General features: G+C 33.3%; 1 protein-coding gene across 4 annotated transcripts in view; it reads right to left on the bottom strand.

The window, feature by feature from the left end:
- Nucleotides 1-21,295, bottom strand: part of Mtmr6 (Myotubularin related protein 6) — a 169,951-nt gene that overhangs the window by 79,243 nt on the left and 69,413 nt on the right. For all 4 annotated transcript variants that reach the window (XR_015042178.1, XM_085820692.1, XM_085820690.1 and 1 more), the window contains one exon: nucleotides 12,783-12,892. Coding sequence is in view for 3 of the 4 variants with exons in the window: in XM_085820692.1 (XP_085676818.1) it covers nucleotides 12,783-12,892 (110 nt within the window). In the remaining variant the exon portion in view is untranslated. The remainder of the gene's footprint in view (nucleotides 1-12,782; nucleotides 12,893-21,295) is intronic.

The raw sequence follows: 21,295 nt of genomic DNA, 5'->3' as shown, positions 1-21,295 counted from the left end.
AAGCACACTGATCAAAATAAGTATCTGCATCACATGTGCCTTCTGCACATGGCCACTTTTCATTTATTCAGTAATTGAAATAGGCATAATATCCTTCTATGGGAAAATAAAGATCTAGCTGCTGTTATTGAACAAGGGTAATTCAAAACAGAATATAATGTTTCAAAAAAGTGCAACTTAATATATTTAATGCCATAAAGGCAAATAAGTATAACAAAATCTGCAATGTTTCAGATTTTAAATTACGTCCAAAGGGGCGTTTTTTAACATTTTGTGCGTTACCTTTCTTTATTAAATGTCATGTTCCTCGCACTTAAACCATAAGATCCAGTGCAACAGCAATATCGCAAAATAGTTTTAAAACGAGCATATTTTTAGAATTTCCGATACAGAGACTCACGCGCTGGAGATAAAAATGTTTTTTCTGTACAACGTTGCCATTGCTCGCTTTGAAATCCTTGAGTTTGTTAATCAAAAATTCGTCAAAGTTTTAAAAAATAGGAAATCGATCATAAAACAAATTTCAAATTTCAAATTTGGTCTTCCACATGCTCATATTCGTTGGAGGATTACGTTATTCAAAATTCGATGACTCTATGTACCGTTGTTTTATCACAATACGAGAAATATACATACATTTATGCAGATTTTTCATTATTTAATTTCTTCAAATATAATGCAGGACTCTAACATTTTGTGGCAACAGTTTGAAAAGTGAACCGACATTTATGAGTCCGACGCAAAATGCCAAAACAAAACTAATAGTCCTTCGGGATTCAAATCCCTTTGGACTAACAAATGATAATTTGATTCACTTTGCTGAAATGATCATAAGAATCAACGAGCACCACATCAAAAACAAAAAAGCAATGAATTCATATGCCATTATCTTTAAACTTATCAACGGTTAGATTATTTTATTTGAATATGGCAATGCATGCCAGGGCTATCTACGTAAGGAAAGAGATGTTTTCATGGTGAACTTTCTAAGAGAATTTGGCTCGTATTCACATTACACATGGGGAAATATCTGGAAAATCAAGCATGCAGAAAACCCACTCACCTAAGATTGAATTCAAGTTGAATTTCCAGCATTCTGCATTCTTAATCACTTGGGCACTAGTGGAGCTTATTAATGAGTTCTTAATGAATATTTATTTTAATGTGATGTTTAAATACAGTAGATATATAATACATATTTTAACTAAAAAACTACTTTAACCTTCCAGAACGCGCCGCAATTGGCAATTTTACGTGAGTACACGCACATGGTATTTTTTAATTTGTTATTTTACTGTTTTTGGTATGGGAAACGACATAAATGGGTGAATAGTGATAATAAATTTGTTAAGAAACAAAATATTAACCATATTATTACAAATGATGTCACATTTAAATGAAAGTAAATTATTTTGAAATGCTTATATCTGTAAGGTGGAAAGGCAATTATGTATTTCATTATAGAAAATTTTTAATTTATATCTTACTATATCTTAAACTCCAAGCTAGTTTTAATATTCATCTGTCCTGTATTCTTGATTCATCATTGAATCTAAGACAACTTCACAGAAATAAAAATCTCTTGTAACTCATCACATCCCTTGTTATTTCAGTTCCAGTATCATCACTTGAGAAATATTCTTTTACATTTACATTGCCCTTTTTTTTATTCCTATCATAAATAACAATCTAAACTGTGTCATCATTTCCACTCTTGAGGCAAAAGTGCAGCCTCTGTCTCTTGAGGATTTGATTTTTAGTAAACTTATATACTTATTCCTATATTCCAAAATTTCATCAAGCATATTTAAATCAATTATTTTCAAAAATGATCCTATTTCATTCTCTGTATCCTTGGCATGGTTTTTAGGCCAGGTAGCATTTTCAGATTATTCATCTTATTTGACTTTGAGCAGTTTGCGTACTTCTGTTTTTGCCATTTAGAAGAGTTAGCATTACAAACATAGAACATATCACAATCATTTTTTTCTATATCATTATTATCATCATCATCCAAAATTTACTGTTCAGATTAACTGCTGATATTATTTATCTCTATATTTTCCTCACTCAAATCTCTGCTGTTCTCACATCCAAAGGTTTCTTTGCCTTCTTTTTCTTCATCAAATAATTCTTGAAGAACACGAGCAAAATCAGCTGGTTGCACATATTTTTTGCCATGAAAACTGATATAAAAAAATATACAGTCGGATTTACACAATTTCAAATAATGCACATCAATTAATAACACAAAATTACAAAGTATTTGAGGGGGAAAAACATTTATCGGATTTTCCCCCACAACCACATGCATGTGTTAACTTTTATGAAGAAGCTGACACATAGTACAAAGGCCCTGTAAAAAAAAAAAAAAAAGAGGGGCATATGACTACTTGTTGGCACATTCCATGATGTGGGGAAGGGTTGAAAGGAGGAAAAGAAATGACTTTCAGATGTCTCAGCTGCGATATGCGAAAAATGTTCATTAAAAATCAAATTAGTCGTCAACTTTGCGCATGACGCACGCGATGGAAGGCTAAACTGGCATAAATGATATTTAATAACAAATTGGCATTAATGATATTTATTTTCAAATTGGCACAAATTAAATATACTATCAAATATAATTAAATGATTGAAAATTAACTGCAAGAGTATAGGCTTTAAATGAAAAAATAAAAACTGAAAATTTTACAATAGTTTTTTTCTTTCAATCATTCAAATAAGTACAATACAAAGTTTGAAATCCGGATACCCAACACCCAGAATGATATAATATTTGAACCTTCAGAGCACCAGCATATTAATTTTTTTTTCTTACAAAGTCTACGAATGAAGAATATAATACTACTCTAGAAAAAGTAGATATAACATCAAAGCAACTTTTCTCCCTATGAACTTTGATTCTTGTATTCAAACACTTGTTGGCTAGGGAGCTGCACTGTGGCAAATGACAATATGTGACAGGAAGACATCAGACGGAAGGTATCTACAGTGGCTCCCAAAAGTGCTCATATACTTATGAGTTTCAGTGAAATATTGCTTTATTCATTAATAAAAAGTAATGTTTGCAAATGAGAATATTTTAAATCTATAAATTTCTCTTAGTAAAAATACATTAGTTATTTTATAAACATAGTAAAAAGTGGCTTCATTTTTTTTTTTTTTTTGAAATCAATGATCAAAAAGCAACAGAAAGGATTCCTTACAAAAGTCTCCCAATATTTTTAAGAAATCTGCAGATATTAGTACATATTGTAATATTTCTGTTAATTACTACTTTATATGCTGTCTTGCAACATTTATAACACAGCTTTCAAATGTCTAGACTGTTTCTTTTTTCTTTTTTTTGTAATATCTGCATCAATGTTCCTCCATTCTTCCATCATTTCTGTTTTTAGTTCATTTTTATGTTGCGCCTTTGTATTCTAAATTATAATTCTCTCTAAGTGCATTTTATTGGTTTTTAATCTTTTTAATCTTGTGACTAAGGCAGAGTTTTTAGAACTGAACAAGTTCTTTGGAGTTCCTCATTTTTCCTCCTTCATGCAATTATATAACCATCAGAACCAAAAATGTTAAATTTGTTTTCATTTGCAAATAAACATGGTTCCAATACACTTCGAGCTTATTTACTATTGATTTTGAGAAGAAAAGCCTAAGCTTTCTACTTTTTTGCACTTCTCAAAAATTTTCTTTGAGCAGAGGCCGATGTAATTCAGCTGATATGAGCACTCACCGAACAGATTTAAGAGAAACTGCTTTTAAGTTTATTTTAATCTGATTTTCTTCCTTAAGGCATTTTATGGCATGTACACTGTGCAAAAAAAGGGGGGGGAACGGTTCTATAACTCCCATTCTATTAAGCCAATTGATGGAATTCAAATTGCGTTTTTCACGTCTTGAAAGCACGGATTAGGATATATATCAGATTTATATACAGCATTATTCTAACATAGGTATTTTGACACAAAATTGGACTTTTTCTGAAATAACATACCAATTTTTTTCCATATTTCGATTCTACAACTTAAATTATGCCAGATTGCCAAATTTGGTAAAAATCGCACGAGTAGTTTTTAAAAAATTAGCTTTCAAAATTTTAGCTTCTCAGTTTTAATTTAATTTGGTATATATTTATTAATTTCTCTTTTTTTTATTACACTTTTTTATTCTTCTTTTCATATTTCGAGATTTAAGATCATTTCAAATAAAATTCATCCATTTTTTATGATTTATTTTTAAATAATTTTTATACAATTTTCGAAAAAAATTTTGAATTATAACCTATAAAATTTTTATCATCATCTTCACATAGGTGTATTTCTAAGCATACTTGCAAAAAAGTAAATTTTTTTTATTCAAAATTTTATAAGCTATATATGAATTTACATGTTTTCACGGTCTGAAATTTGGCATCTTTTCTTTGAGCGATAATAATGTCAAATGTGGTTTATGGATTTTGTTACAGAACTGCTATTTTTAATATTAAATTTCAAATAAATTTTTATGGAAAATTAATAATATTAACTCTTTCCCCTCAATGATGTGTAATAAATATTTATTAATACTATAATATGCAAAGCTATTTTTTTAAATTATTGATGATGTTATTAAAATTTTAAACTTTTTAGAAAATTTCTTTCTTTCTTCCTTTTTTTAAAAATATATATATGTAAGATTAAATGTTTACCTTTGTCGTTTTATCGTCTGCTTCTTTACTTTACTGCATTTAAATTGAATTGTCTAAAATCCAGAAAGTTCGTTTGATGTTTATTTTCACAATGTTTTTAAGCAAACAGGACGTTGACAGTTTGGATCATAGCCTAGCTTTAAAAATTATATATATATATAAGTATAAATATTTACATTAATCCTCTTTGAAAGAATGTTTTAAGTAATAATTGCCTCTCCATGTGGGTATCAGTTGCGATTTGACATAAGGACCAACACGCCCTTCTCAGTCGATCGCCATACCCCTCGTAAAATCATATATCTGCTGGAAGTGGCTTCGTTGACGGCAGCCTGGCATTCTCTCCTATTACACATTTCCTCCGGGACAAAAACCAACTTTCTTCGATAATTCATCTGGCATAAATAATGACATGAATATTGCCCATTCTGCACGTTCCTTCCCTTATGTCTTACTTCACCTGCATCGGAAAGCTGCACATTTCACATCATTCGCATAACTCAGTGACGTGCGTCTACTCTAAAATTTGCATACATTTCTGACCACTCTTTCTTGGTGTTGTATTTTCAATGTCGAGCAGTGTATTTCATTTAAGGTTTCAGTAAAAGATATCATTTCCATCTTATTCCTGACTATAGACAATTGTTTTGGATTATATTTCATTTAAAGTTTCAGTAAAAGATAACATTTGCATCTTATTTTTTCCTCCAGTGTGTGCATCTACCATTCAGCCAATGGATATTGAACTGTTGGACGTTCTGAAATGCTGATGAAAATTAGCCTTTTTGAAAGCTATCCTAATTTTTCTGAACACTAGCAAGACCATTCAAAAATTTTTTAAATATTTTTAACATAAAATCTCCTGTTCTAAGCATTGCAAGGTCATGAAAAAACATGTCTGCAGATAATTTGGAAAATACTTGGCATAACTTATGGCCAGCTGCCATATTTCATGATGATGATGACAATGATAACAGCCACGAATTTGAAGATTTTTTTATTATCACAAGCTAAAGGTGCAATTTTCTAATTAACAGAATTTGTGAAAATATGTGAAGACTAAAAAATAAAGGTTAATAATAGAGGGTTACATAATAGAAGTTTTCATTGCAATGACAACGCCTTACTCATCAATCAACTAATAAACAAGAAAATCTGCAGTGTAGTCTTAAATCCAGACAATATTGCTACCAATAGTTAAGAAAGTGACAAAGATGTTGTTGAGAATTTAAAGATTTTGATTGACAGTTTATTGGGAATTCTTGATGTGGCAATTACAGAACATGAACAATGGAAATTTGTATCTGAACAAGCTATTATGTCTACCTATATAATTAAAGAGAAAGTATTAGCACGACATTAGGAAACGGCTTAAACAACTTTGAAAGAAATGTTTAGTAAAACAAACAAATAAATACCGTATTTGACACACAAGGAAAAAAAGTTTCAATAGTCAGCACGAATAACTTAAAATGTGGTTTCTTTTAGTTCTCACGTTTCGTAAAAGCCAAATAAGCAATCATTGAATGCAATTACCAAACATATTTTTATTACGGAAAATTAACAAATGGTAAGCTATTTTGAACATAAGTAAATTTCAATAATGAATAAATGAATGAACAGCAAGCAATCAAACATAATACAAAATAAAGCAGAAACAACAAAAAACACAGATTCAAGAAAAATGTTGCCTACCATGAAATTAGACTTTAATCACTTTGAAAACCATAAAAATCCTTTTCACTATCATCATCATCCCGATAACGAGAATATCGTCACCACTATTGTTTCCATCATCGCTAGTATCACCTTCTCCGAATAATGCGTCGTCTTCTGTTCCGTCAAGAGCATTACTGATTCCGCACTTTTTAACGGACTTAACAATTACTTCAGCCTTTACGTCCTCCCAAGATCTTTTTACCCACTCACACACTTGTGAAATAGAGGGCCGCTTCATTCTACCTGAGGGTGTGATATGGCTCTCCTATTCACTTGTTCTATCGTTCTCGCACTTTTTCCTTAAATGGCTTATTCACCGATACATCTAAACCTGCAATTGGCTAGTCAGTCCACCAGGAATGACAGCTATCTGGGTTTTTAATTCATTCGCTTTATTCTTTATCGTTTCAGTTCTATGGGCGCTAAACTGATCCAAAACCAAAAGAGAGGGTTTTCTTAAGAGTCCACCAGGTCACCTCGCCCATACATTCTGTAACCACAGTTTCATTCCAGCTTCGTCCATCCAGCCTTTCGGATGAACATGAACAATTACACCTGTTGGAAGTTTTTCTTTTGGATGAGTTTTTCTTTTGAATATGAAAAACAGCGGTAGTTTTGTGCCACCAGCACAACATGTTAGAACTACCATATATCGGGTTTTTTCAAGACCTGTGGTTTTTATGGTTATTGATTTATACTCACAGTTTTGTTGGATGGTACATCAAATGTGAGTGGAATTTCATCCATATTTCCTATTTGACCGAGCTCAAAAGAAGTTTTCTTGCGTGCATTTATAACAAACCTATAAAATGCTAGTATTTTTCCTTCATAATCTGCTTGCATTTTCTGTGCAATAGTTGTTTTTGTGCACATTGATAAGCCTTGCCTTTTCATGAACCAGCCCTCAGACCCTGAAAAGTTCTGATTCCTATGTTTTTCTGCATATCCTTTGGCCTCATTGGTTAACATTTTGGTTGAAACACTTATCCCAGATTTCCTCTTATCTATCACCCACATTTTTATGGCATTTTCAAGTTCAGGCCAAGATGGAGCTGGGTATGGAAGGTTATGTTTTTGTTTTTTAGCAGTCTTCAGTTGATCTTCCTGCAGTCGCCAAGTACATATCATTTTTTCGGTAGGTGGTGGACTGAAATGCCTTGCTGCTGCTCTGTTTCCATGCACTTTGGCATAGTTTAACACTCCTAGTTTATACTGAATTGCATAGCCTAATCTCTTGTTTCCTGTAGTCATATTTTCCAGGATATTTTTTTAAACAAATAGTTTTAAGCACCGATACCGACACATGTGTCGGCTGAGCCAAAGAAAGTCTATGTAAAGAAGGAGAGGCTCCATAGACGTAATGTGACCGTCGAACCTGTTCGAACTTCGACATCAGCTTCGAGCTTATAGTGCATGTAGAAATCAAATTTAAAGATTTACAGAGAAGGAGATGAATGGTATAATGCTACAATAGTGAAGGGGGTTTAGACGCATTCCCCAACTGGAGGATGCTTTTTGCTCCCTTCTTCTGTTGTTCAAGACCAGTGACCCTGGAAGAAATCCTTGAATGGAAGGGTTATATGCAGGTTTTGTATGATGGAAAGTGCCAGAGATGAGTGCTGTAGTGGTACTGTAATTCATAAATGCATACCCAAGTTATAACCATACAATTTACACTGCCCTTCAATATGCATAAAAAAAAATTGCCATCAACAGGGAGTAAGTACTTGCTAACCACTATATATCACTATACATTTGACCAACCACTATATATCAAGGCTTGTGAAATTGTGGCATCTAGCCAAGATGACCCTGACGTGAAATCTGTTATCGGGAGATTGGGTGGGTTTCATCTTTTAGTGTCGTTCTTGGTATGCATTGACTTTAATAATGGCTGGAAGTGGTCTCAAAGAAGTTTTGTGTACTGTTTTTGCAGCATATTCAGTAGACAAAACGCTGATTGGCCATGCCTGCATCAGAGCAGTGCAAGGACACCTGCTTGTACAGTGTGTTTTAGCTGCAATGATTCTGAACAGCCTAGAGGTCTCTGATGAACAGAAGGCTGAACTTCAAAAATTGTGGTCGAAATTCGAGGATGACATGCTCACCCAATATAAGATGAAGCAAAAAATGCAATTACACCTCTCTCAAATGCAAATTACGACTGAACTGTCATCATTTCAAGCCAGAGGCTTACTGCTGCCTTGAGGAAAATCAGTTCACTGAAACCAAATGTTCAAGGAACTGCATCTGTGCTCAGTGCAGGAAATGCTACCATACTATTATGCGAGTGGCCACCTGCAATATGCAAAATACACTCATTTACACCTTCAGGACATGCATTCTCTTTCCAATACTCATCCCCAGAAATTTGAAGATTTCCACATATACTTTTCACTATGTTCAGATTCACCCGGATCTGGAAACTGGTCTGATTATGACAATACAGCTCACTTTAGTGCACAATATAAAGGCCCGATACATAAGGTTGACATGTGGATGAAGGATAACCGACTCTGTATTGGCTAAGTGGATTGGTAAAGTTAGTTATATCAACATCAATTTGCTCTGCTTTGGAAAACTTTGCTGTCCTGCACTTCTTTATGAAAGAGCACATGTAGATAACATATCTCGGCAGAGAAGAGATGATGACAGAAATTCATTTTTTTTTGTCAGTACCCTTCCTTTCCATAATCATGAGCATTAGTTTCCCTCACAATAGGCGTCGTTGCTAAACGTAATGTAAATTGCCCCAAAGCCCTACAAGAAAACAGTTAAAAATTAATGAGACACTAGAGACTACACTACAGAATCGAACACTTATTACCCCAAAACACTAACCAGGTCGAGTATGAACAACTGGAATTGACTGTATGCTTTTTCTCTCAAGTAACACTGGAGTTATACATCGGAGTTGTTACATTTAAACATAAGAGGCTAATAATATAAAATTAGGCAAAGTTACATAATATAATGAGGTGCAGTGGCTAGCACATCGCACAGCAGTACCACAGGTCCGGGTTTTGATTCCCAGGCTGGGCAAGGTCGACTCAACCTTTTATCCCCTGATTTTCATCACTTGGATCGATAAAATGAGTACCAAGTTCGCTTGGGTACTAAACACTGGGGGGTCCTGCGACCCCCAAGCTGACCACTTGTTCAAGGCATATGCTTATGCACCCTGGGGCCCACGGTCAAGAAAGCAGATTTCGGGGACTGCAGGCCTTGGCCCATTAGGGCTGTTACGCCACTGAGTTTAGTTTTTTTTAATATAACACAAACTATTGAAATCAAGGTTAAAACGAGAAAGATGATGGGGCAAAATTTTGGGAGGTAAAACAGGCTCGAAAAGACAAAGTCTCATTATTGGCCTCCATGAGCAGAACTATCAAAATTGACAATGTTGCAGAGGTGGTTGGTCATCTTGTAATATTTCAATGCGTAGCTATTTTCAAGAAAAACAATGAGGATCTAGAAGACCCTCTCAGTGATATTTAATCAATATGTTATTTACATAAAAAAAAAAAAAAAAAAAAAAAAAAAAACCCACTATGGTGAATGTTGCATTTTCATTTTTTATGTTTATTCTCACACTGTCAACAGCACAAAATGTGCAGGAAAAAACATCGAACCACCACCATCATCACATCAGTTGATATTGACTTTACTGAAGAGATGACAGTGACTGCTCAACAATAACACTTTTTAAGTAATGAAAAAAGTAAGGCTAGGTTTATCACTATGATAATAAAACCAGATTGAAGTATGCATTGGAAAAAGCAGAACTTGGTTGTTCTACTGTTGTCATTGGCGAGGATGTGGATCTGCTGGTCCTGCTGACTGCTCTAGCTCCAAGGGAATAAGAGATACAGTTTTCAAGTTAGGGAAGTGGAATAAGGAAAACAGAACTTGTTCCTCCATGGAATCGTAAGAACATGACATTGCCAAGAGCATCTCGTTCATTCACAGTTTTAACAGCTGTGATAAAACCTGTGCAATTTTCCAAAAAGGCAAATCATTGACTGCTAAATTATTCATGATGAAAAGCAACCAGTATTTCATCCCCCTCCCCCTTTTTTACACAAACATGTCAAAGAAAGTAGCAGGCACAGGGAAACATATATTCCTAACAACATACAATGCCAGAATAACAAACCTGGACAAACAGTGCTACTTAGCCTCTCTAAAATTCAACACATGGGTGAAAGTCTATTTGCAAGTTCAGGAATGGCTGGGCATTAAAGTGCCACCTACTGATTGGGTTTAAATGAGAGGGTCAGATGCAGATCTTCAAACGCTTGCCTACCTTGCATCACACTGCCCCAGCTACTCTCCTATCAACAATATTCTGCAGCTCCACCAAAGGCTGTGGATGCTGTAAGGCAGGCATTCATTGCTCTACAATATGCAGTTGTGACAGCATGTGCACCAATGGCCTTTCAGTTGAAGATGAGAATTCAGCATACGAGGACAACCCTGAAGACCCCTTGATACCCTAAAATGAACTGTTTGATGCAATCTACAATTAAATATACTCATAATGTAATTCAAATCATCAATAAGAAGTGCAAGGCAATTGTAGACTGTAATTTGGTTTTAAATGCGAATTTTTGAAATGTTTCTTCTGTCAGCCCAGTAACTTTTAACAGATTAATCCTAGGATAAAAATGCATAAGACCATTTTTGTAGGAAATTTTGTCAGCTTCAATTTGGTATATAAAGTACTTTTCTGTAGGAGTGACAGTTTCTGAGCTATCAGTCAAAAACTGAAGGAAACAAAATATGAAGGACTTTTAAACCTCTCCCCCTCCTCAAGAGCTTCTTAACATATTAAACCAAGTTTAAAGGAAGTGTTTAAGAGCATTTCCAAAAACTGGATTTTTTCCCACTGATTTGTCTAATTTGACTGGGCTAAAAAGATAATATATACAATAATTTTAATGACTGCGGCTAATATAATTTTCTGGATCTATCTAGTAATTGATATGCAAATAAAGATGAAAAAGTGCATTTAATGCTTTTAAATAACTTAATTTGTTAATCAGTAACAAACAGATTAAATTTGAAATTAAAATTAAATATTTTACCGAATGGCAACACACATTATGGTATATAAACCAACAGTAGCAATACACTTCTTTTAAATAGCTAAGTTTGTTGATTAAATTTGGAAGATAAGTGTCTTATGCTTTGCTGAGTGGCAACATATTGCTTATAAATGCTCAGTTTCTTAATAGAAAATTCCTTAAATTCACAAACAGGAAATAACTGCAAAACAAATTCAAGCTTCCAGATGCATATGCTCAGTGGAAGACTACATATATGGAAAGTTCCACCATTATTTTACATGCTCAGAAGAAGACTAATTTAAAATTTGGTGGCTCTAGGTGCTGTTATTTTTTCACAACGCAAGGAACATACACAGAGATTCTGCATTATTTAATAATAGAGACAATCTATATTCTTACACATATGTGGTTAATACTGTGTACAACAGATATGAATAATTCAGAAGCTTAGACATTGTGAAGATACAAATAACTGCATTGGTTACAATTAAAGATAATACAAATTCAGTTTTACAAGCAAAAATAATATACTGTTTAGAAACATTCTTCAGTAAAGAGTTATAAACTCATACTCCTGTTAAAATTCATTTCTAACTATTATAATTATTAAAATTCATTTTAAATGTAGCCATGCAGTGGGTAATCATATATATTAATATTTAAATTTTATCATAAGTCTAATAAGTACCAGGCTAATAACATATGCATAAATTCAAACATTTTGCTAGTATATTAGCAGAAAGAAAATGCATGTTTAATCCTCTGAGTGCCATGACTGCCTTTATCTGGTCATTCAATATTTGGTCACTTGGCATACATTAGCTTACAATTTAAGGTATTTTACTTTCTTTAATAATGTAAATATCATCTTAATGAATGTAAGTTTATGAAAATAGAGACAAAAATAATTATACAAATTTAGCTAATAAAGGTTGTTTAAATACAGGTCTTTATGACAGATCCAAAAACACACGCTACTGATATGGTTATGCTGATAGACTAAACTGTGAATAAAAACTATGCATAATGCAAGAAAACTACATGCATATTAAAAACTATATGATATTTGAGGCAAAAGTTTAACTTTTCCCCTCATTATTATATTCAACTCTGATACAGTAAGTAAGCATACTGATTTATTTAATACACAAATTTCTATTTTTATTATTATTTCAAGACTGCTTTTTTACATAAACCAGAACATTTTGTTATTGTTTAGATACATGTACAGATTTTTGAAATATTTAAATTTTTGATTCACCATACTCTAACTTGCAATTAATATTTTATAAAATACTTACTTCTGCAATGAAAGCAGCAGCTTCTAAAACACTCTTTACATGACGCAACCAACCACTGCTTTCTAGACCATTTAAAAATGCATTCATAGAAGGAATTTTTAATTCACATGCTGAAAAATAAAATATATTTAGTGCTGCATAACTTGAAGGTTTATAAGTTGATACAAAAAATATTATTTATAACAGAAGTAGAAACTAAATACATAGAAAACAATAATAAATATCTTTTATGAAAAAACTGAAACAGCAATTTACTCGCGGTTGGGAAATGTGCAAGAAAATACAAATGAGAACTTTAAAAAATTAAAGGGCTTGTTGAAAAATGAGTGAATTCTGTTTTATTGAACTACTGTAATTTTTAAAAAAGGTTTTTGATTCTCTGAAAAGTATTCACAACACAATATATTATATTGCGAAAGTACACAACAAGGATGCCATCAAAACAGATTTATGCAGCAGCTCAAGTGTGTGTGCATACACAGCAGACAAATGCAAAATTCTGCCTCCAAATTCAAAAGTCATTTTCCCGATTAGTGTTTATTTTTGTAAATGAGTTATAAGATTTATTTACACTGGTGAAATAATTAAGAGAATTTTTATATTTGATCTATGATCTCCAGAACTACTGGAACAGATTTTAATAAAATTTCGTGTGAACATAGGTTGATATAATAGAAACAAAATAAACACTCAACTGTTATAATAGACATGTTATACATGTTTGTGTGTAACATGTCTCATGGGAGTCTAAAGGTCTGAAACAGTGGTTGCAGAAGACACAAAAGAAATGGGTTAATAGGGGGTATGGTCTCCTGTTACAGCCATACAGGCCTTGCAGCATGATATCACACTGGAAATAAGGCAGTTTATCAGTGCCTGTGGCAATTGATCCCACTCATTCACCAACGCTGTTTTCAGTTCCTGGATGGTTCTCAGAGGGGGTTGTGAGTTGCAATTGCCCTCCCCAGGGTTGCCACTCAAACAGAAGAATGAAATTCCCTGACTTTTCCACGTGTATTTTAAGAAAATTCCAGTCTATTTGCGTAATGCACATTGGCTGTGTTAAGAGGTAAATTAATTATGGTATTACTTGAAAATACAAAAATTTGCCAATTACATATGTCTTTATACATACATATATAAATTTCCAAAGCATTACTATTATAACTACAAAAGAAGTTGTTTCCTCCACTGAAGATTGAAATTAGAATCTGCCCAATCTGGATTAAAAAAGTCTTTTTGCAGCTAAAGGAAAGAAATTATTTAACGATATTTTTTAACAAATTCAGGTATTTTATATGTATTTAGCAGCATACAAAAGCAAAAAATATGTGCATTAAATTTCGTGATGGTATGCCATCATACTGCTGGAATTAATTTAAGTATTACGCCAAAGAAAAGTTTCTGAAATTTGAAAGTATTATTTACTAATAATAAATAAATTTAGAGGGAAGAAGCAACATTAAATGATACAAATAACATAAAAATAAAGATAATTACTTACAAATTGAATTAGAATAATCAATGATATTTTAGCAAATATAGCTATATTAAATGGTTAGCCTAGATGACTGATTACCATTTTTTTATTTTACAGCAAAATGATAAATAAGGCATTTATTAAAAAAAAAAAAAAAAAAAAAAAAAAAAAAAAAAAAAAAAGGTTTAAAAGATTTTGGGGTAAAATTCTAAGTAAGGCCTTGGCACAATTTTGAAAACTGTCACCAACACCAAAATGACCCATTTACTGCTCATCATAATTTCGTCAAATCCAGTGTGTACCATACATTAAAAAGAAAAGGGAAAAAAAAAAAAAAAAAAAAAAAAAGGTTTAAAAGATTTTGCGGTAAAATCCTAGTATAGGGAAAGGCCTTGGTACGATTTTGAAAATTGTCGCCAACACCAAAATGACCCGTTTAATGCTCAACATAATGTCGCCAAATCCCGTGTGTACCATACATGGAGGTTAGAATAGAATACACGGATGTTATTCTAACCAAAGAACGTCTATGTAGAGAAGGAAAGGTTCCATAGATGTAATGCTAGTACGCTGCTAGAAAGCGGAGCAAAAATTTGCAAAGGGATTTGGCGACGGAACCTGATGGCCAGAATTTCCCTTTCCGCGATGTGTACAGAAAATTGAGGAACTCGTGTTCAGAAATGTTCTTTAACAAAACGTTTCTTCTTTGATTTTTCAAACTAATTTAAACACAGATTTTCGTAGGGTTTTTTTTTTGGGGGGGTGGGGTTCAAAATAACTAATCCATTAATTAATTTACTTGCATGAAAAAATATTTTCTTTTCCTTTAAAGTTTAAAGAAATTTTAAACGATATTCATTTTATGAACTCTTGATAACGTGACCTTCGAACTTTGACACGGGCTTCGAGCTTTGACGACAGATATTTCGCACGCAGCCATTTCCCTCTACGTTGGAATAGAGACACTCCTGTTGCAGAGAAGTTTTCCTCCTTAACAATACATATTCTTTGATTCTAACCTCCATGGTACCGTATACTAGGATTAAGCCGATTTTGTTTTATATGAGAATAAATATTTTGTTTAAGTCAACATGCACTGCACATGAGCATGCGATTCTCGAAGTTACTGAAAAGCAAAGCTGCTGGAAGCCTTTCTAAAAGACAATCTAATTGGAGCTGCAAAAATTGGCCCCATATATTTATTTAGATGATAAAATAATTACTAGTGAAATGATGGATGATAATATTAAAGACTTACTAAGAGAAAATGTGTCAAAGTGCAAATTCAAAGCCACAAAACTTTTATTTAGGATATAAAATATCGAAAAAGGGAACTGAAACAGAAAATTCAAATACAATAGTCATAAAAAATTATACTCCACCTAATACTGCTAAGAAGTTATTGTCCTTTTTAGACATGTGCTCGTAGTATAGCACTTTTATTCAAGATTTTGCTAAAATAGCTGAACCTTGTTAAAGCTAAAAAAAGAAGCCACATTTACTTGGTTGACCAAAGCAAATACAGCATTTACAGAACTTAAATAAGCATTAATTCAAGCACTGGTATTAAAGCTTCCTGAAGGTGATAAAAACTTGGAAATTGTTGCAGGTGCCTACAATTATGCAGTTGGTGCTATTTTGACTAGTAAAGGACAACTGGTTGCATATTTTAGTAGCACTCTCAATCACTCTCGCACAAAGAAATTATACGACTACAGAAAGAGAAACCCTAGCAGTATTGTTAGTTGTTCAAAAATTTAGAGTATATTTTGGGAAACCTTCAGTTACAATACATTCGAATCACATGACTGTGAGTCATCTGTTACTCTAGGAAGAATTTATCACCAAAACTTATTAGATGAACCCTTAAACTTTACGAATCCACCCTAATCATTAAACATATACCTCGGAAGGAAAATGTAGGGGTTAATGCATTATCAAGAATAAAATTATAAGAAGGAAACACAAAAAAAATCTTGATTTTCGTGAAAATATCATTGCAAAAGGACCCTGAATTTAAAAACATTTATGCTTATCTGAAAGATCCTGATCATTTTGAGCATCAGGACATTATGGAAATTAGAACTAGAGCCGTGAATTATGAAGTCACTGACAATCCCTTTTTATAAAACAACTACTAATGAAATCAATGAATTCAGACCAGTTATTCCAGTTAATTTAAGGCTGAGTGTTTAGCAGGAATTGCATGATTTGCCAATCTGCAGATAAGGAAAACAGTGAAGGAAGTTTCCAAGGTTGTTCTACAGCTACAACAGTTTGTTAGTCAGTATGTCAAGTCGTGATATTTGCCACTTAGTTAACAACATTAATTATAGCCTGGCAGAATACATAAATAGTATAAAAACTATGTTCCCAAATGAATTAATAGGAATTGACTTGTTAGGTCCATACCCACATAGTGAAGTCAATCAAAATATAAATTTATTCATTATCACAGAAGATTTTTCTAAGTAGTCTACCTCAAAAACTGTTTCAGAGAATGGGAAACAATTTGTTAGACAAATAGTTGAGGAACTATGCATATGGCTTGGCATACAGCATTTAAAAATGTTGCCTCATCAGCCACAGTCAAGCATAGCATAACAGATAAATAAGAATGTAGTTCAGATTATATGTCCCATTCTTGCCACTAGATGGCGGGCATCTCTTCCTTTTCTTTTTCTCTAATTGAGTTCTGAGAATGAGGCTAGATTGGATCCACTCTGAAAAGCGTAAAGACGAAACTTCAGACTCAGAAAAACAATTAAAATGTACTGTCTTAAAATACGAGGGCTATCCAGAAAGTAGATTACGTTTTGGAATAAAAAAATAAACAAAGTATAGGAAACAAATTTTATTATATACAGATGAAAGCCACACTCAAATACTACTTTTCTACATAGTCACCATACAAATTAAGGCATTTATCGTAGCGATGTACGAGCTTGGAAATTCCTTCGTCGAAAAATTCGGCCGCCTGCGCCTTCAACCACTTCGTTATCTCTTCTTGCCTTCCATCTTGCACAAAACTTGTGGTAACCAAGCTTTTCGCTGATGATTTCGTGCAACAAACTTCGCGAAATTTGTGGAAAACTCAAAGAAAGTTCCGTTATTGTGAAATTTCGATTTTCACGGACTTTAGCATCGACTTTTTCGAGAAGTTCGGCGGTCACTATGCTGGGTCTCCCACTTCGATCTTCGTCGTGAACATTGGTTCGGCCATTTTGAAATCTTATGACCCACTGACGCACTCCACCTTCAGTGATAATGTTGTCCCCATACACTTCACGAAGCTGCCGATAGATTTCTATCGGTTTACAGTTTTTTGCAGTCAGAAACCTTATTACTGAGCGCACCTCGCAGCTCGCGGGATTTTCAATTAACGCAGACATTTCAAACTGTCACAGTATCTGAACGGAGCACAGCACGAACCTCTCACTAGCACGGCTAGATGCAGACTGAGCTGCGCAATGCTCTGACCCCAAGATGGCCGCGCTAGCCCCGCCCCTAGCGGACACAGACGGAAACATAATCTACTTCCTGGATGGCCCTCGTAATTATACCTACCTTGTAAATAGTGTATATTAGTGTTTTATTTGAATAAATAAGTAAAAGACAAGATGGCCTGTTAATTCTAATAGAAAGTCTTACTCGAAAACATGATTATTAAAAGCCTGGCATCGTGAACACTGCAGATGCAGCAGGTAAGGAATTTTACATTAATTTTATTGTAAATAGAAGAACCTAATGCAACATTTTTATGGCACTCGAACAGGGACGGCAGGTTTTTTGAAAAGTTCTAATAAAGTGAATTCAAAAGCTGAATATTAAAATTGAAGATTTTAATACTTGTTCTTGAAGTATTCAGCAGAAGAATAATTTTGTTTTCTAAGTAAGAGTTAAATATTTCTTTTTCATGAGACGTATATTTTGTGTAAGTGTTTGAATCTAAGAAGACAATGGCAGAAGAAAAAGTAGATAAATTAAAAAAGAAAAGTATTTTAAGAACTGCCGTTACAAAACTATTTAGTAAAATCAAAAGTGAATTAAATAAATCAGAAGTTAGTATTAATGAGCTCGAAGAATTGTTAGAACAGCTTAATGCTAAAACCGAAACACTATCTAATGCCGATGTAGAAGTTAAACCAATTCTGAATGTATATGAATTCGAAATTACAGAACAATATCGCGAGACGATAACGTTATGGAAATTCAGGCTTAAGAAATGGATTAAGGAACTTAATCATGACTTAAGTGCGAAGATTTCAGCAGTTTCGGTCCAGGATAATGACTTAAATGCACCGAATACTCAGCAAAATATAAAAGATACACCTAAAGTTAAATTACCAAAACTTTCGATTCCCATATTTTATGAGAACAGTAGTCAATGGCTTACTTTTGGAAATAGTTTTGAGTCCTCAATACATAATAAGAAATCATTGAACAAAGTAGGTAAGGGATTTTACATTAATTTTATTGTAAACAGAAGAACCTGATGCAGCATTATACATTGCTATGTAAAAAAAAAAAAAAAAAAAAAAAAGTACTAGGGCGACTGCATTAATGAATTAGCATTTCCTTTGAGGTGAACAAAACATGATACAACCAGGAAGATGACAGCAAAATTATTTTTTAGAAGAAGATTGATTATCCTGCTAAATAAACTATTTTTTGTTACAGACAACAACAGAATTTAAGATGGCCAATATCCAAATGCTACTAAATGGGCAATTCAAAAATCCGATACTTTAAGAAGAGGAGCTGTATAATGATAAAAAATCTGATGTGTACACCACATGACTTCCTTGTATGGAATATTAAATTATACACATTTTTTCTTGCATTTTGTTTAAACTTATTGGATTTAATTATATCTACTTTGCTGACAGCGCATAAACCACAATAGAATAAGTGCATTCTTTAAAATTTACTCTATTTGTTTACCATAGTGACACTCTGGCGCTAGGTTCACTTAACAGTATTATATTTTGTTCATATTATAACTCAGAATGCACAAAATTTGTATCATTTAAAGAATTATCTAATCGTTGCCACATGTTCTATTCAAGTACTATAATAAAGCTAGAACGATGTATAAAAGAAATTAAGTAAACAAAACAAAAAAAAAAAAACAGTTTTTCACAGACGATTGAGTATTTCTCATTCAATTAATTCAGTTCTCACTTCGCGACAAGGCAAAAATACATAAAAACTCAAAATATCTCTACTAAAAATTACTAATTATTAAAATTTAAATTATTAAAAATTAAGTAGATCCTAACTCGAAAAAATTCCAGAAAGGATTAAGCATGATTTAAACCGCAATAATAAATAAAGGCGTTTATCTTTGTTGTTGCGAAGCTACGTTTCTCTAGATTGGCAACAAATTCACTACTCAGCTGTTTCAAATGTAAACAAGCAATGGCTGCCATCAAAATAGGCATAGCGGCACTTAAACAACTTTTAAATTGTTGATAATTCTAAAAATATTGCATACAGATTTACTAAAGGCATAAAACCCTTAACCAGAAGATAAAAACAACATAATTCAATCATTTTTAAAGAAAAAAATGTACAATTTACAAACATATAAGAGTAAAGAAACTGAGATCACTGAGCCGGGTGACAGAGTGGATATATTTATAAATATATTTATATACATTTGGCGCGGCAGATTGAAACCAAAATACGAGGTGCACATCTACATGTTATAGTAGTCCTATATACAAAATTTCAAAGTTCTGAGGCTACTCATTTTTGAGTTATGCGAGATACGTACGTATGTTCGTACATACGTTCGTACAGACGCCACAAAAAATTCTCTTCAGAATTCATTTTAAAGTAGTTTTTTATGGAGGAAAAGAGTCCTTTATTCTGTCCTTACATACAGATATCACGCAAAAACATCATTAAATTGCATTCGAAAGCGGTCAAAGTGGATATTTTCATTGAAATATGCTGCCTGAAGCTTTTTGCGATTACAATACTTCGTTTTTACTTTGTACGAGGAAGTAAAAAACAGAGAGACTATAATTTCAATGCGGGAGATAAGGTTCTGAAAACAAAAGTCTTTATTATGTGTAATAAATGATAAACTGGGGAAGTTTTGCCCCAAATCTGAAGGTCCATATATAATTGGGCACACAGGGGAAGCTGCCATATATTTAAAGAATTAAAACGGGGAACAGTAGTTTATAATGTAGACTAGGTGAAGCCTACTGATTATCAGTCTACTATTATGAGCCTACTGATATGCCTATGTTTAAAGATATCTTATGGGAGTCGCAGAATACCAGTCAGGCAGTGTGAACAAGTACCAGTGATAAAATACCAGCCACATTGGAATTTTAAGTCCCTGAAAAGAAAAGACATGGTATAGCAGATCAAGGAATCTTTAAGAGGACAGGACTGGCAAAATCCACAAGTGCTAGGTTTAACAAATAACAACAAAATTCCCAAGACAGTAACAGAAAGGTCGACATTCTACAGCATCCAACGAGCAAGTAACAGACAGCTGACGCAAGCTCAAAAGATTGGACAAGAGTTTAAGTGCTGACTAAAGAGTTCAACAACATTCCTGCACAAAAATCTTTAGGGAAAAAATGGCCAGCATAGCAGGATTTGCCATAGCAGAGGAGGTCAATTAAGTTCCAGAGATCGAGTCCACAAGTTACCAACAAAACGCCAATGGAGACAGCAGTTAAGAGGTCAAATTCACAAGCTACGAAGTGGGCTGTGGAATCAGAGCTCTCCCAGTGATGAACGAAAGTAAAAAAAGACCAAGAAAGGGCCCCAAAGTGGAGACTGCCAGACAGAGTGTGAAACAGCCTAGGGGATGGTTTCATGTCTACCAGACTAGGGTGTATCTAACCTGAGAAGATTTTATCATCCAGCAGATTTGTGATCAACGGAAAAACAAATGATAAGTAAAACTTATTTTCCTTCACAGATTCAGTTTTTTTTAATATAAAAAAGTGCAACAGTTGCTATTTATTTTAAGTTTTGTCTCAAGTGAAGTCATTTCAGCAGTTCT

The sequence above is a fragment of the Stegodyphus dumicola genome, chromosome 7 (assembly GCF_044657685.1).
Source record: "Stegodyphus dumicola isolate Sdum_Otavi_A_Nest chromosome 7, ASM4465768v1".
NCBI lineage: Eukaryota > Metazoa > Arthropoda > Arachnida > Araneae > Eresidae > Stegodyphus > Stegodyphus dumicola.
This window is presented reverse-complemented; position numbering and strand designations above follow the sequence as displayed.